Source organism: Fukomys damarensis, unplaced genomic scaffold (assembly GCF_012274545.1).
Source record: "Fukomys damarensis isolate Sample0158 unplaced genomic scaffold, DMR_v1.0_HiC HiC_scaffold_20, whole genome shotgun sequence".
NCBI classification, from domain to species: Eukaryota; Metazoa; Chordata; class Mammalia; order Rodentia; family Bathyergidae; genus Fukomys; species Fukomys damarensis.
This window is the reverse complement of record NW_022900932.1, coordinates 42047277-42061747: the sequence shown is the minus strand read 5'-3', so window position 1 is coordinate 42061747 and position 14471 is coordinate 42047277. Positions and strand designations below refer to the sequence as shown.

General features: G+C 34.0%; 1 protein-coding gene across 3 annotated transcripts in view; it reads right to left on the bottom strand.

Moving 5' to 3' along the window:
- Positions 1 to 14471, bottom strand: part of Exoc6 (exocyst complex component 6) — a 213524-nt gene that overhangs the window by 147913 nt on the left and 51140 nt on the right. For all 3 annotated transcript variants that reach the window (XM_010632092.3, XM_010632091.2, XM_010632093.3), the window contains 4 exons: positions 8490 to 8661; positions 7123 to 7170; positions 6941 to 7031; positions 2168 to 2213 (listed from right to left, as the gene is read on the bottom strand). In XM_010632092.3, the coding sequence (XP_010630394.1) occupies positions 2168 to 2213; positions 6941 to 7031; positions 7123 to 7170; positions 8490 to 8661 (357 nt within the window). The remainder of the gene's footprint in view (positions 1 to 2167; positions 2214 to 6940; positions 7032 to 7122; positions 7171 to 8489; positions 8662 to 14471) is intronic.

Below are 14471 nucleotides of genomic sequence, written 5' to 3'. Positions count from 1 at the left end.
AAAAAAAAAAAAAAAAAAAAAACTTATACAAAATCACATCATGGGGAAATTACAGACCACAGAAAAAGAGAAGATTTTTTAAAAAGACAAGGTAGGTCACAAATGAAAGATAAGAAATTCGAATGACTTTAGACTTCAAACTTCTCAATGGCAACCCTGGAAGATAAAGGGAGAGGAAAGAGAGACAGAGGAGAGAGAGAGGGAGTGGGGGAGGGAAAGAAGGAGAGAGAGAAACAAGGGGCAAGAAAAGTACAATGGAGCTTGGAAAATCTTACTGTACAATAAGCAATAAAACATACAAAGACAAAAAAAGACACAGAATTTGCTAGAGGGACTTATCTGGACAAAATTTTTTTTCCTCACTGAGTTTATTCATACATTTAGGTATACAGTATATCTAGACAAATTTGGAACAATCTATGTATCAAATAATAAATTATCACACATTTATTTTTGAAAAACCCATGAGTTCACAGTAATAATCAGGGAGGGGTGGGAAGAAATAAAGCAAAGGGGGATTTTAAAAAGATCTCGCTAGTTGTTGTGGTGCACACTTGTAATCTCAGCACTCAGGAAGCTGACACAGCTCCAAGAATCTCCAAGAGATGGAAGACAACCTGGGTTAGATAGTAAGTTCAAAGCCAACCTGAAATACACAGCAAGACCCTGTCCCCAAAGAAAAGCAAAAGCAAAAGTAGAAAGACATTCTTTATATTTAAAAAAGCTAAATGCATTTTTTTAAAGCCACTGATTTCTAATTCCAATATAACAACTGATTAAAGCAAGAATCCTAAAACTACTGAATGAAAGGTTATTAGGAATAGGACTGAAAGTATCAATCCACAGATTACTGATTAATGGCAAAGAGAAAAATACACCTTTTCAAAAGAGATCTAACAGTCAACCCCTTAATTAAATGATCAAATTTAGCATAATCTAGGGACAACCTGAAAGTAAATGCTTTTTAATGTCATACAATGAGAAGTACATAATATTGTTTCTTCACTCTCTTGCCAAAACATTTAACTAGATCTAATCATAAGGAAACAATTAGACAAATCTAAAATGCCTTGGACTGAAAGAACTAACGAGCTTTTTCATGAAAAACAGAGGAGGGCTGCTCTAAATTAAAAATAATAAAATGTACATACCAATCAATGTTTTCGGGGAAGAAATGAAGATATAAAATAATTGGAAGATAACTGGGAAAACTTGAATATAAATATTAGGTTATATTGTTGAAAAAAAGATAGTTGCTTAAGCTAGAAAATATTAAGACATACTAAAAGTTACTGAAGTCATAAATATAAATACCAAAATAAGCATTAAAAGAGATAAACATTTTTTGTCCCTATGAAAAACACTGAATGCAAAGTAGGGAAGGTGAAGCCCGTTTTTCCTCGATAAACACATAAAACTAATTTTTAAAATATAATAGTATATGATAATAGAAAAAAGATAGTATCTTAATAGTATAAGCCTAAAAGAAAATAAGACTGTCTTCTGGACTGTTCATTAGTAAGGACAAAAGTCGTTCTATTAATTAGCACATTAAAGAATTAAAGAACAATCAAATTCAATATTTAGCACTACAGAGCAAGATGCACACAAATCTTTGACTACAAATTTGTATATAGTGTATCGTGAGCTTTTAGGAGTTATTACTACACCAAGAAGAATTTATTCTTTCCCAAACTTACTGTACCTTTTCTATGTAACTTTGAAATTGTTCATTTTAGTATTTTAAACATTATAGTATCTGTGCTGTTACGGCAACCAATAAACTACTTTAAATCATATCTCATTTGTCATATGTTCATTTGTTATAAAATAGAATATGAAACACAATAGCCCAGATGTCAAAATATAACTGCCTACACTTTTTCACTCCACATTAAGGATTTAGCCCTTGACTGCATGCAGTGTTAGTATGTTTATAGTTTTTTTCATCCTTGTTTAGTTGTCTACCTATCCCTTATCAATATTATCAATCTTTGATATTATTTATAAAGGACAAGCACTCATAAATAAATGGAAATTTTGCTTTACTGGATGATCCTCATTTAGTGTAAGTAAAAAGCAAAATTCACATGATTTCATTAAGTTACAGTAAGTTTATCTGTACTTTCAGTAATAGAAAACAATTCTTATTTAAATAACAACTCACCTTTTTGCACTCATTTGTTCTTTTAGTTTACTGTACATTTCCAGGACTGCATTAAAAATATATATAATATATTAGATTTTAAGATGACATAAAGAATTTTGACAAATTAAAATAACTAAAGCAGGCAAAATATACTACAAAATTCATTAATCTTCTCTATAATTTATTTTGTTTTTGTTTTTTTGTTTGTTTTCTCATTGAGTTTATTGGTACATTTCAGGTATACAGTACAGCTACATTCATTGTTGGGATCCTGTACCTTTCCATGACAGGTATTGGTTCTTTATACTTTGAATTAGGCTGATATTTTGAAATAAAATATATGATGCAAGTAAATGAGAATATTTTAATTTCCATATACACTGACCATTATACATATATTGAACCTGGAACACTTGTATATATTGACACCTCTAATTAAGACATTAATCTATAAACAATTTTTCTATTTAGAAATTACTAATATTTCTTCCTGGAAATGGAATAATAAATTTAGACTTTAGCAAAAGAGAAAAACTGAGTGACAGTGAGATTCATTAACTTTGGCTCAATATAACAAATAAAATAACACAACAATTATAATTAACTATACACAAAAATTTATACCAAATCTATGAAGAAAAACAAATGTTTACAGCACGGTATGAACTATATGGTAAAGGTTAAAAAAAAACATAGCAAAGCATATTTATTCATTTCATATTTTGTACAAAGGCCCAGAAATGCAGTTATTCAATAAAATTGTCATGTTTCAGCAAAACGATGTACTATCATCAAAATGATTTATTGCAACTATATAGATTACTAATTAACTTTAGTAGAATTCAAAGTATAAAGTGAGTGAGTAACTGGGCATGGTGGCCCATGCCTGCCATCCCAGAACTTGGGAGACTGAGGCAAGAGGATCACCACAAGTTCAAGTCCAGCCTGGGCTACATAGTGAATTCAAGGCCAGCCTGAAGTACATAGCAAAACCCTGTCTCAGAAAAACAAAAAAGAAAAACATAAAGTGAGTAAATTATTGCCTCATCAAACCAACTCACATTTTTTTAGACTAGAGAAATAGTCAACATTGTTTTCCAGATTTTCTGTAGTTATAGGCTACTTCCCAAGGGTCTCCAAGACTATAAATAATACTGCTTACTTGTCTGAAAATGTTCAAACCTACAATGGTGGCAACAATGAGCCAGCTCTAACTCTGTGACCTCAGAGGACCCTCTCCATCTCTCCCACAGCCTTATACTGTAAAGTAATATTTCTCACATTTTCCAACCAAAGCATTATAGTAAACACATAATCTAGAACAGATTCTGCTGTTACAAACAAACTTTTTTTGAAGTCCCCTACTTTAACTCAGTATTTCATGTAAATTTCACATCTATTTCATAATTTCCATATAAAAATTACACTTTGCTCAAAACATTCAAGTAAAAATAATACAGCAGGAAAGTGAACTTTTATTCTGTGAATTCTTATATACTCTCATACTGCTCTGAATCCAAAGAGGAGTTAGGCAATTTTACAATAATGAATGACTTGTCTTTTTCACACTGGATTGTAGAATCCTTCAAAAACTGGGACTATGTCACATTCAAATTTATAGTTCCAATTCCTACCATAATTCCTGACACACAAAAAAACTATGAGTAGATTATTAGACTGATGAATAAACTAAAAGAGGTAGTCCTGGACATGGATATTAGTAACATAATATTTATACGAACTGAGAACTGCTGTCCAGACATGAAAGCAAAAACAATAGCAATAACAGAAATTTAACTTCTACTTCCCTTTATTTCTCTATTTCAAATAGCCACATAGGGGAATAAGCTGAGTTCAGCTCTTTTTTTTTTTTTTTTTTTGGTACCAGGGATTGAACAACGCAGGCCACTGAACCACTGAGCTAAATCCCTGGCCCTTGAGTTCAGCTCTTAATCATTCTATTAATACTTAACTTTTAGGCTTATTATCTAAAATAATAAATGGACTTCCACGAAATGGTGGAGTAGTCAGCAACAGAAAAAGACTCTCTGAGATTTGGTGTCCTGACACTAGAATATAGTGGGATGAGGAGGAAAAAGAGGGAATTGGATCCTTGAGACCCGGGAAGGAACTGAAGCGAGAACTGAAGCCCCCAGGGAGAGCAAACAGAGAGACTTCAATGAAGAAGAAGGAGATGGCAGGTGGTGATTTCACCCTGAGTCCTAAATCATGGCTTAGGAGGGGTGGCTCAAACTTATAGAGGTAAGGTAACTACTACTGACCCCAGAGGCCTCCACAGAAAAATGCACCAGTGGAATGGAGCAGTGGACACAGCAGACTGCAGTAGCTGGTGAGTTATTTGGGTTCAGATGTCCCCCAGGACAGGGCAACTGCTGGTAGCCATATTGGAGAGGGGCCAACTGAGCTTGGAACTCAGAACAGCTGTGGGTTGGTCCATCTAATGGTTCCCAGTATCACGCTAAAGAGTTCCAAGTTCAAATTGGCAAGAGGGCAGGGAGACAAGTTCAAGCTGGCAGAAGGCACACAGACTATTGCAGGGTCAACAAATCCCGTTCCAGCCTCACAGCCAGACACCAGCCTGAATTTCAGGGGAACTAAAGGTGCAGACTTGCTGGGATTATCCACTACCCGGCCATAAAGTTACAGCTGGCTTGCTGGGATTAATCAACTCGGATCTGGAGTCTGTCTGACCATGCTGTCTACCAGTGACAGCACAGACACACTTTAAAGTGGTCATTCTTTTTCTTTTCTTTTTTCCCTTATCTTTTTTTTCTCTTTTCTGGTTTTTGTTCTGGGTTTGTTCTTTCTTGATTGTCTGTTGTTTTTATATGAGGGAGAACACTGTTTCTAGTTTTTGTTGTTGTTCTGTTCAGTTTTTTTTCTATTTCTTCCTTCTCTCTTTACCTCCTGTTTTCTTCACCATTTTCCCAAAGTTTGAGTGATCTTCCTCTGTCCTCCAGCCTTACTTCTAATCTCTTCCTCCTCTTCTGTCTACTCCCCCACCACCACCCCTTTTAAAAATTCTCCCCTAATGGTAAAATTGCCACATTAAGAGCTTATTTACTGCATACAATTTTCTGGTTCTTTTTGGATTTTGTCATATAACCACAAATCTAGTTCATATGGTTAAAGGAGACAAATTAATAGTTTCCACAGTTGGTCATTTTTTAGGCTGTGTTTGATGCTGTTGTTATTGCTGATTATACTACTTTAGCCAAGGTGACATGATTGTGCTAATTAGTTGTTCTTCCTGCTATACCAAGACTAAGATTGCCTAAGGGTCTTAAAAAATCCTATAGGCCAGTCAGTGTCAAAGAACCAGGGGCAAAGCCAAGTAGGCAGTAACTTCTTATCCCCAGTTAACTGAAGAAGTAGGATCTTGCAACAGACTCAAAACCCAAAAGGCAGGTAAACTTGGAAGACACCTCTGACAAGTAGTCATTTCCTACAGATTTTCAATATTGGCAACAAAGCTACTCAACATAAGCAATTTATAGGCATCAACCTAAGAATTAAACTTAAAAAAAAAAAAAAAAACAGAAAATGAAAAGACATTTAAACAAGTAGCAACCTCAGATTTTCAGCTCACCAAAGGCAAACCCAGGGGGCAATGAGGTGGAACAATCTAAAATAATAAGGGAGAAAACACTCAAATTTAGAAACTGTCTTGATGGATATTACAATATGATGGCAACAAAGAGGTATTACTAGATGTCTTTAAGAAAGTAGATTCCTCGACCCTGAAGCCTAATAGGCATTTCATTTACTCAAAGTTAATGTGCAAAAATCCTTAGTCCGTCAGAGATTAAACTGAATAGATTTTCATCAATTCTTTAAAAAAAAAGCTATTCTCATAAGCAAGAAAACATAATACATAATGAATTATAAAATAATGTAGTACATAGTATATTATATAGTTATATAATTTATAATTTTAATATGTTATAGCCAATAAAATGTGCTGACAGTTTCAACAATATAACTTGTATTCTGAGCTAAATTTATATCATATAATTGTTATACAAAATATTCTAGTTTCCTGGATATGGAGATTTAGATTCCTTCCTAAAAAAGAAAACCAACACAAAATACTGAGATAGATTTAGCTTACAATATTTTTTAAAAATGTTATATACCTGCTTCACTTTGTTTGAAGAGGATATATTCCAACGTAAAGTATATTAAGTCCAGATAAAGAAAATAATGGTTAGTTTCTTCAGTACATCTAAGCCATAATAGAGAAACCAAAAGACCAGAAATTAAGTCTTTCCAAAATACAGGAGGAAAAGCAAGAAGGGAAAAGACCTAGCACTTTTGATATTTTCTTACCTTAGCAGCAAAATGAGATTGTGAGCAAAACAAAACCAAACTGTTGAGTGACAAAGAAAAAACAATGGAAAACTACAGGTATAAAATTAGCAAATGGTAAAGGCAAGAAAATTTAATCAAAAGACACTCTTCCCTTGGGAAAGTATTCTAAGGGGAAAAAAAGAGAGAAGGGCAAATGGGGCAGGAGGGCTCAGGCAGCAAACAAAGCAGAGAGGAAATACAAAGGTAGAAGTTTCCCTAGAAGACTGATGTAAGAGATACCCAAACAAGGGCTTTATAAAATAAAATCATGAAAATTCAGGAAAAGTAATGATGGGCTTTGTTAGGTAGCAATCACCAAATTATCTCTAATTCCCATAATAAGGAATGACTAAGTGCTATTATTACACTATAATTTTATCAAACCATACATTACATCTATTATAGACAAATTTAACTTACCTGGAAGACATAACTGCAACTTTTCTACTACAGTTGTAATATTCCTCTGCTGAATTCTACATCGAATAATATCTTCTGTCTGTACCATCATCTTAGAAAAGAAGGAATGTTCATATTTTTAAACAAACACCTAAATAGTGTCCACATGCTAACTCCACAAAAAAGATGCATCACTTTCTTACCTCTTTCCCAGCATCTTGAAATCTTCGGTTCGTATCAGTAACTTGCACCTTAAAAATAATTTCACCTTAGTTAGACAAATATGCATAAAACTTTCCTGATGTAACTGCTCACCCTTGTAATCAGATCATGCTTCATGAGAAATTTAGAACAAAGAAATGCAAATTCAAATTAACTCTACAGCTTGAACTTGAACTTTTGATTGAAAAGAACTTTTGTTAACTTCAATTACTTATGACAGTTCTTTTTAACAGATTCTGTGGCAAACTTCTCAAATTTACCCAGGATTTTTTAACTTTACTTACTTCTCTAAGTCTGTCAAACAATTCAAATCACTGACCCAATTGACCACTGGTCCCTTTCTGATAACTTCAACGAGGTCTATGTGCCATTCACTGTCTATAGGAAATGGTGACTGCATTTTATGGTAATTAAACATTCATACTTTGTTGAATGCAAACACTGGGTGGTTGATTAACATCAAATATGGAAATCTCAATCGACAGCTACATTTTAATGCTGCAGGTGCAGGCAAAGTTCAACCTCAAATTTTCCCACATATTAAGTGATTCATTAGGTCATCACAGTAAGGAAGCACATTCTAGTTTATTAAAAATCTCATTAATTCCTAAACAAAGATGCTCGGTGACCTCACTGATGCTGTATTTGGTCTCTTATTATCTGAATATCCTTTATGTAATAGTTTTCTAATCATAACCTTTGAATTCTGTCTGCTAAACACTGTAAATATAAAAAAGATTAAATAAGACAATTCTTATAACTAAATATTTTCTATTTTGACAAAATCCATAACTCATTTAATAATGTTTTTAAGTGTTCTGCAGAAAATGTAGATCAACTTTAAAATTATACATTGCTATTAAACTTTTTAAAATTTCAATATAATTAAGTAACTTTGAGAACAATTACTTGTAGTAAATTTTCAAATGATTTTGAAAGATTGCTTTCGATCAACATCATACCATCATTTTAAAAATGCTAAAACTGTAAAGAGCATCTTTCATTTGTATGTGTTTTGAGTTCACTGCATGGAAAAAAAATCCTATTAAGTCAACATGTTACTTGCTTTAGGAATAAAGAGCACTCCTGCATGGACCAGGGATTTAGCTCAGTGGTTCCGCCACCTGCTTCACAAGCACAAGGATCCAAGTTCAATCCTCGGTACAAAAAAAAAAAAAAAAAAAATCACTCCTGCATGACAACTGTATTAATAGTGCACAAAAGCATTCCCAAACACATAAACTAATTCACTTCTTGAAAGCACATTTAATGACTTATATATATGTACTATAATGGTTGAGCAATTTAATGAGAACAAAAGCAAATAAAATTTTATCATATTTCCTACCTTCAGTTTTTCAGCATCTGTCCTTACTTTAAGGAGTTCTGTAATTGCATCTACAAAACCCTGATGATGAAAATTACACATCTTTTCAATTTCCTTGTCATGATTACGGATACAAGCATCTAACTTTTCCATAAACTTCTTGTGTGCATTTGGCTGGTCATCATACACAGACCTGTAAGTATATAAGAAAACTAAAATTAACATTCCAGTTCAACAAAATTTATTCTCTGTTAAGCCCATCTCTGCAACAACAAGAGATTAAATCTCTAAACAAATAAATGAGTTATTACATTTAGTAGAAATAATTTGGATAAAAATATATTTCTATTGGGACCTGTTACTATTAAAAGGGCAGAAGACCTTTAAACAAATTCCTATATATCAAGAAATAAGGTCTGAAGCTAAGAAGATGTGCATCAAATATGTCTTTAACATAACAAAGCTCAAAAAAAGAGTCACTAAGTGAATAAGGAATGAATAAATGAATGACTCCTTTAGCATTTACTATGTATCAGGACATGTTCTAAGTATTTTATTAATATAATAATTCAATCCTCACACCCAGCCAATAAAGTTTTGTTTTTATCCTTCTTTTAAAGACATGTTACAGATTATCTAACTGCCATAAATTATACAGGTCAAGAGTAATAGCTGGACCAAGAATCCTGGCAGTTTAGCTCCAGAGTTCATATTCTCAAATACCATGTTATATTTAGTCACCACAATGTTCTATAAATATGGCATACATATATATCTCTGGTTATACTATTTCCATATATGGGACATCCCACCCTTGTTCACAATCTAACACAGCAACCTTGTTCCTGGCTTCTGGGATGGAAACCTTTGGAATACTCTGCCTAATAATTGTCTTTGTTTATTTGGAGGATTTAACAGTATCATTTATGGTGGGGGCCAACAGGGAAGAGTGAAGACAGAGACTTTAACGAAGAAGAGAGAGGTACCAAGCAGTGCTCTCTTCCAGAGCCCAGACTCTCCACAATGGAACAGGCAGGTGCACAGTGACTACTGATTACCCCAGAGGCCTCCACAAAGAAATGCACCAGTGGAACTGAGCAATGGATGCACTGAACTGCAGCAGCTGGTGAGTTATCTGGATTCAGACCTCATCCTGGAGAGGGTCCAACTGAGCTCAGAACTCAGAATAGCTGCAGACCAACTTCATCTAATGGCTCCCAGTGCCTCAGTGCAGGTACTGAGTTCGTCAGTAGGAGGGAAGGGAGTGGAGTTCAAGCCCGGAAGAGGCAACATAGGCTGTTGTAGGCTCAAGGAATCTGATTCCATCCTCAAAGCCAGAAACTGGCCTGAACTTCACAGGAACAAAACGGGCAGACTGGCTAGGATTATCCACTACCCCACTGAGAAGCTACAGCTAGTTTGCTGGGATTAATCAATTTGGCTCTGGACTCTGTTTACCCACATTGTCTAACAGTGACAGCAGAGACACACCTTGAATTGGACATTTTGGGGTTTTTTAATCTTTTTTATTTTGCCATTCCCCTCCTCCTTTCTAGTTGTTTTGTTTAGTTTTTTTCTTGACTGTCTGCACACAGTTTCTAGTTATTTGTTGTTGTTTTATTCTGTTCTTTTTATTTTTTCCTTTTCTCTTTCCCACCTGTTGTCTTTACCAGTTTCCTAAAGTTTCTTCTCCAGCCTTACTTCTGAACTCTTCCTCTTCTTCTATTTCTGTTTTCTGCCCCCTAATCCCTTTTAAATCTTCTCAAATGACCTTAAGGGCTACAATTTGTCATTTTCTAGGCTGTAATTGATGCTACTATCATTGTTGATAGTACTACTTTAGCCAAGGTGACATAGTTGTGTTAATCAGTTGTTCTTCCTGGTATACCAAGACTGACAGAGCCTAAGAGTCTTTAAGGAAAAAAAAAATCTTATAGACTAATGCCAAAGAACTGGCAGCTGGCCAAATAAGCAGAAATTTCTTATATCAGGAAAACAGAGTGGGCTCAAATAACCTAATGTTGAACCTCAGGCTTCTAGAAAAAGAAGAGCAACTCAAGCCCAAAACTCATACAAGGGAGGAAATCATAAAAATCAGAGCACAAATTAATGCAATAGAGACAAATCAATACAAAAAATCAATGAATAAAAATGCTTGTTCTTTGAAAGATTAAATAAATCTTACAAACCCTTAGCCAACCTTATGAAAAAAAGGAAAGACTCAAATCCATGCAATTAGTAAAGAAAAGGGTGAAATCACAACAGGTCCTACAGAAATCCAGAAGATCCTTAATACCTACTTCAAGAAACTGTATTTTAATAAGATGGAAAATACAGAAGAAATGGTCAGATTCCTAGATACATACAAATAACAAAAACTTAATCAAGAAGATATAGAAATTCTAAATAAACCAATATCATCCAATTAAGTTGAATACGTAATTAAAAACCATCAACAACAACAAAAAAGCCCTGACCCTGATGGAGTCACTGCTGACTGAATTCTGTAAGAAATTCAGAGAAGACCTAATGCCACTACTCTCCAAACCGTTTAATAAAATTTAAAGGGAAGCAAAACTCCCAAATTAATTCCTGGAAGCAAGCATTACCCTGATTCCCATACCAAAGAAGGATCCAAACAAAAAGAATTACAGGCCAATCTCCCTAATGAACATAGCTGCAAAAATCCTCAAACAGATACTGGCAAATAGAATGCAACAAATCATCAAAAAGGTTATACACCATGACCAAGTTGAATTCATGCCAGGGATGCAGGGATGGTTCGACACACAAGTCAATAAATGTAACATACTATATTAACAGAACCAAGGATAAAAACTGTATGATCTTCTCAATAGATGCAGAAAAAGCATTTGACAAGGCCCAATGCCCATTCATGATAAAAACTATACAAAAAATATAGATGGTCTTTATCTCAACCTGATAAAAGTCATCTATGACAAACCAACAACTGACATCATACTAAGTGGACAAAAACTGAAAGCTTTCACTCTAAAATCAGGAACAAGACAAGGATGTTCACTGTCACTATTCTCATTCAATATAGTTCTAGAAACATTACCCAGAGCAATTAGATAAGAAAAAGAAATAAGAATAGGAAAGGAAGAAGTTAAATTATCATTATTTGCAGATTACATGATATTCTACATAAAAGACCCCAAAAACTCTACCAAAGGACTTTTAGATTGGACAACCAAATTCAGTGGCATAGCTGAATTTAAAGTCAACTCTCAAAAGTCAATAGCCTTTCCTGTACATGAATAACAGACTCTCAAAGAGAAAAATTAAATAATTCCTTTCACAATAGCATCCAAAAAATGAAATATTTACAAATCAATCTAACAAAGGAAGTAAAAAAATCTCTACACTGAAAACTACAGTACTCTGATAAAGGTGATTGAAGAGGAATCAGAAAATGGAAAGATATCTCTTGTTTTTAGATAGAAAGAGCCAATATAGTAAAAATGGCCATATTTCCAAACTGTTATACAGAGTTAATCCAAATCAAAATCCCAAAAGCACATCTCACAGACTTAGAAAAAGTAATTATAAAATTCATTTGGAATCAGAAGAGACCTAGAATAGCACAGGTAATTCTGGACAACAAAGGCAAAGCATGGGGTATCACAATCCCTGACTTTAAATTATGACACAAAGCTACAGTGATTAAAAACAGAATGGAACTGGCAAAATAACAGACCCAAGGATCAGTGGAACAGGCTAGAGGATTTAGAAAAAACTCCAGACATACTAAACCACATTATCTTTGACAAAGGAGACAAAAACCTTCACTGGAACAAAGATAAGTCTCTTTAATAAATGGTGCTGGAGGCTAGGGATTTAGCTCAGTGGTTCTGGAGCCTGTCTCGCAAGCACAAGGACCCAAGTTCGATCCCCAGTACCACAAAAACAAACAAACAAACAAAAATAAATGGTGCTGGAGAAACTGGCTTTCCACATGCCAAAGATCAAAAGTAGACCCATATCTTTCACCACTCACTAAACCTAAAACTGAAATGGATCAAAGATTTAAATATTTTTAAAAATACTAAATTTGCTATAAGAGAGAATAGGTAGAAAACTTGAGGACATAGGAGTAGGCAAAGAAAGGCTTTATGAACAAAACCCAGACTGCACAGGAAACACTACAAAGAATCAACAACTGGGGCCTCATCTTATTAAAAAGCTTTTTGGACAGCAAGAGAAACTACCAAAAGAGTGAAAAGACAACCCAGAGTGGGAAAAAATTTCTGCCAGGTATTCAGATAAAGGACTATCTAGAATACATAAAGAACTCAAAAAAATCAGACCTCCCAAATTAAAAAACCCAATGAAAAAAATGGGCTAAAATAAAAAGACACTTCTCAGATGAACTAGAAATGGCAAATATATGAAAAAATGTTTAACATCACTGGTCATTCTTGAAATGCAAATTAGAACAACACTGAAAGTCTATCTCACTCCAGAAAGAATGGCTGCTATCAAGAAATCAATCAATAACAAATGCTGCAGGGGCTGTGAGAGAAAAGAAACCCTTCTCCATTGTTGGTGGGAGTAAAGGTTGGTGCAATCACTGTGGAAATCAGTGTGGAGATTTCTCAAGAAATTAAAACTAGAGGTTCCATTTGACCCAGCTATACCTCTTCTTGGTATCTTCCCGAAAAAATTAAAAACATCATACTACAGAGATATATGTACATCCAGGTTTATAACAGCACCATAACAGTAGAGTGGATAAAGAAGATGTAGTTTTTTTTATACAATGGATTATTACTCTGCCATAAATGATGAGCTTCATACCATTATAGCTAAATGGACGGACCTTGAGACCATACTCAAGTGAAATAAATCAGACACATTTAAATACATTGTTTCTCTGGTGTGAGAAACCAAAAGTGGAAATAAGGGCTGAAATGCATAATGGATATTGGGAAATGGGAAGAAAATGTTCAAATGGAAAGGGGAACAAAGGAGGAAGGAAGGAGAAACGATGAAGGGACAAGAAAAAAAGTGAAAACAAAAGGAAAAAATGGAAACAAAGCTTTTGTACACAGGGAGGGGAGGGGGCTTGAGGAGGGAATTAAAAATAACATAGTTTATTAAAAAATAAATAAATAAAAACAAAAAGAACTAAGACATGCTATACAGATGTACCCACTCCCAATGATGAATGCAATCATTACGTACTGTAAACATGTACTAATAAAAGTAAAAATTTTAATAATAAAGATAACATACAAATAAATAAGAGGAATAACAGTTCTTTCCCAGAACTCTATTTCAATTTTTAAAGTTCTCCACATCCATCCATTGGCATACCTTTTAAAGTTTATTCTCCAAAATTTAAAAAACAAAACTATTGTGTAGTAATTCAGGATACTGTTGTAGTATCTACTGTAGCATCACAAGTGAATTCTTCTTCTACTGATGTTATAGTGTGGGAAAAAATTTCAAACATATGCAATATTCACCCTCAATTAATAGAAAACCAAAGCCCAAAATGGGTAACCTACTTACATTCCATGCTTTTTGTTGTTTAAATAGAATAAGCCCCAAAGAAAATAACATTAAGAAATTAGTCCAAGATGAAGATCCTTCATCTGAAAGTCTAAACTTTGAAATGCCTCAAAAATCCAAAATTTTGTGAGCACCAAGTAGGAAATTCTACCACATGAAACTCCGTTTGCTGCACAAAATTATTAAAAACACCATATAAAGACAGAATAGTAGTACACACCAGTAATCCCAGCACCTAGAGAGGCTGAGGCAGCAGAGTCAGATTTGTGAGGCCCGCAACTTTGTCAGCAATTTAGTGAATCCTTGTCTCAAATAAAAATAAAACTAAAAATGATCAGGGATGTAGCTAAGTGGCAGAACATCCCTGGAGTAGAACTCCAATACCACACATACACATAGTTTATATATATATATATATATATACACACACACACATATATATATGTGTATATATATATATATATA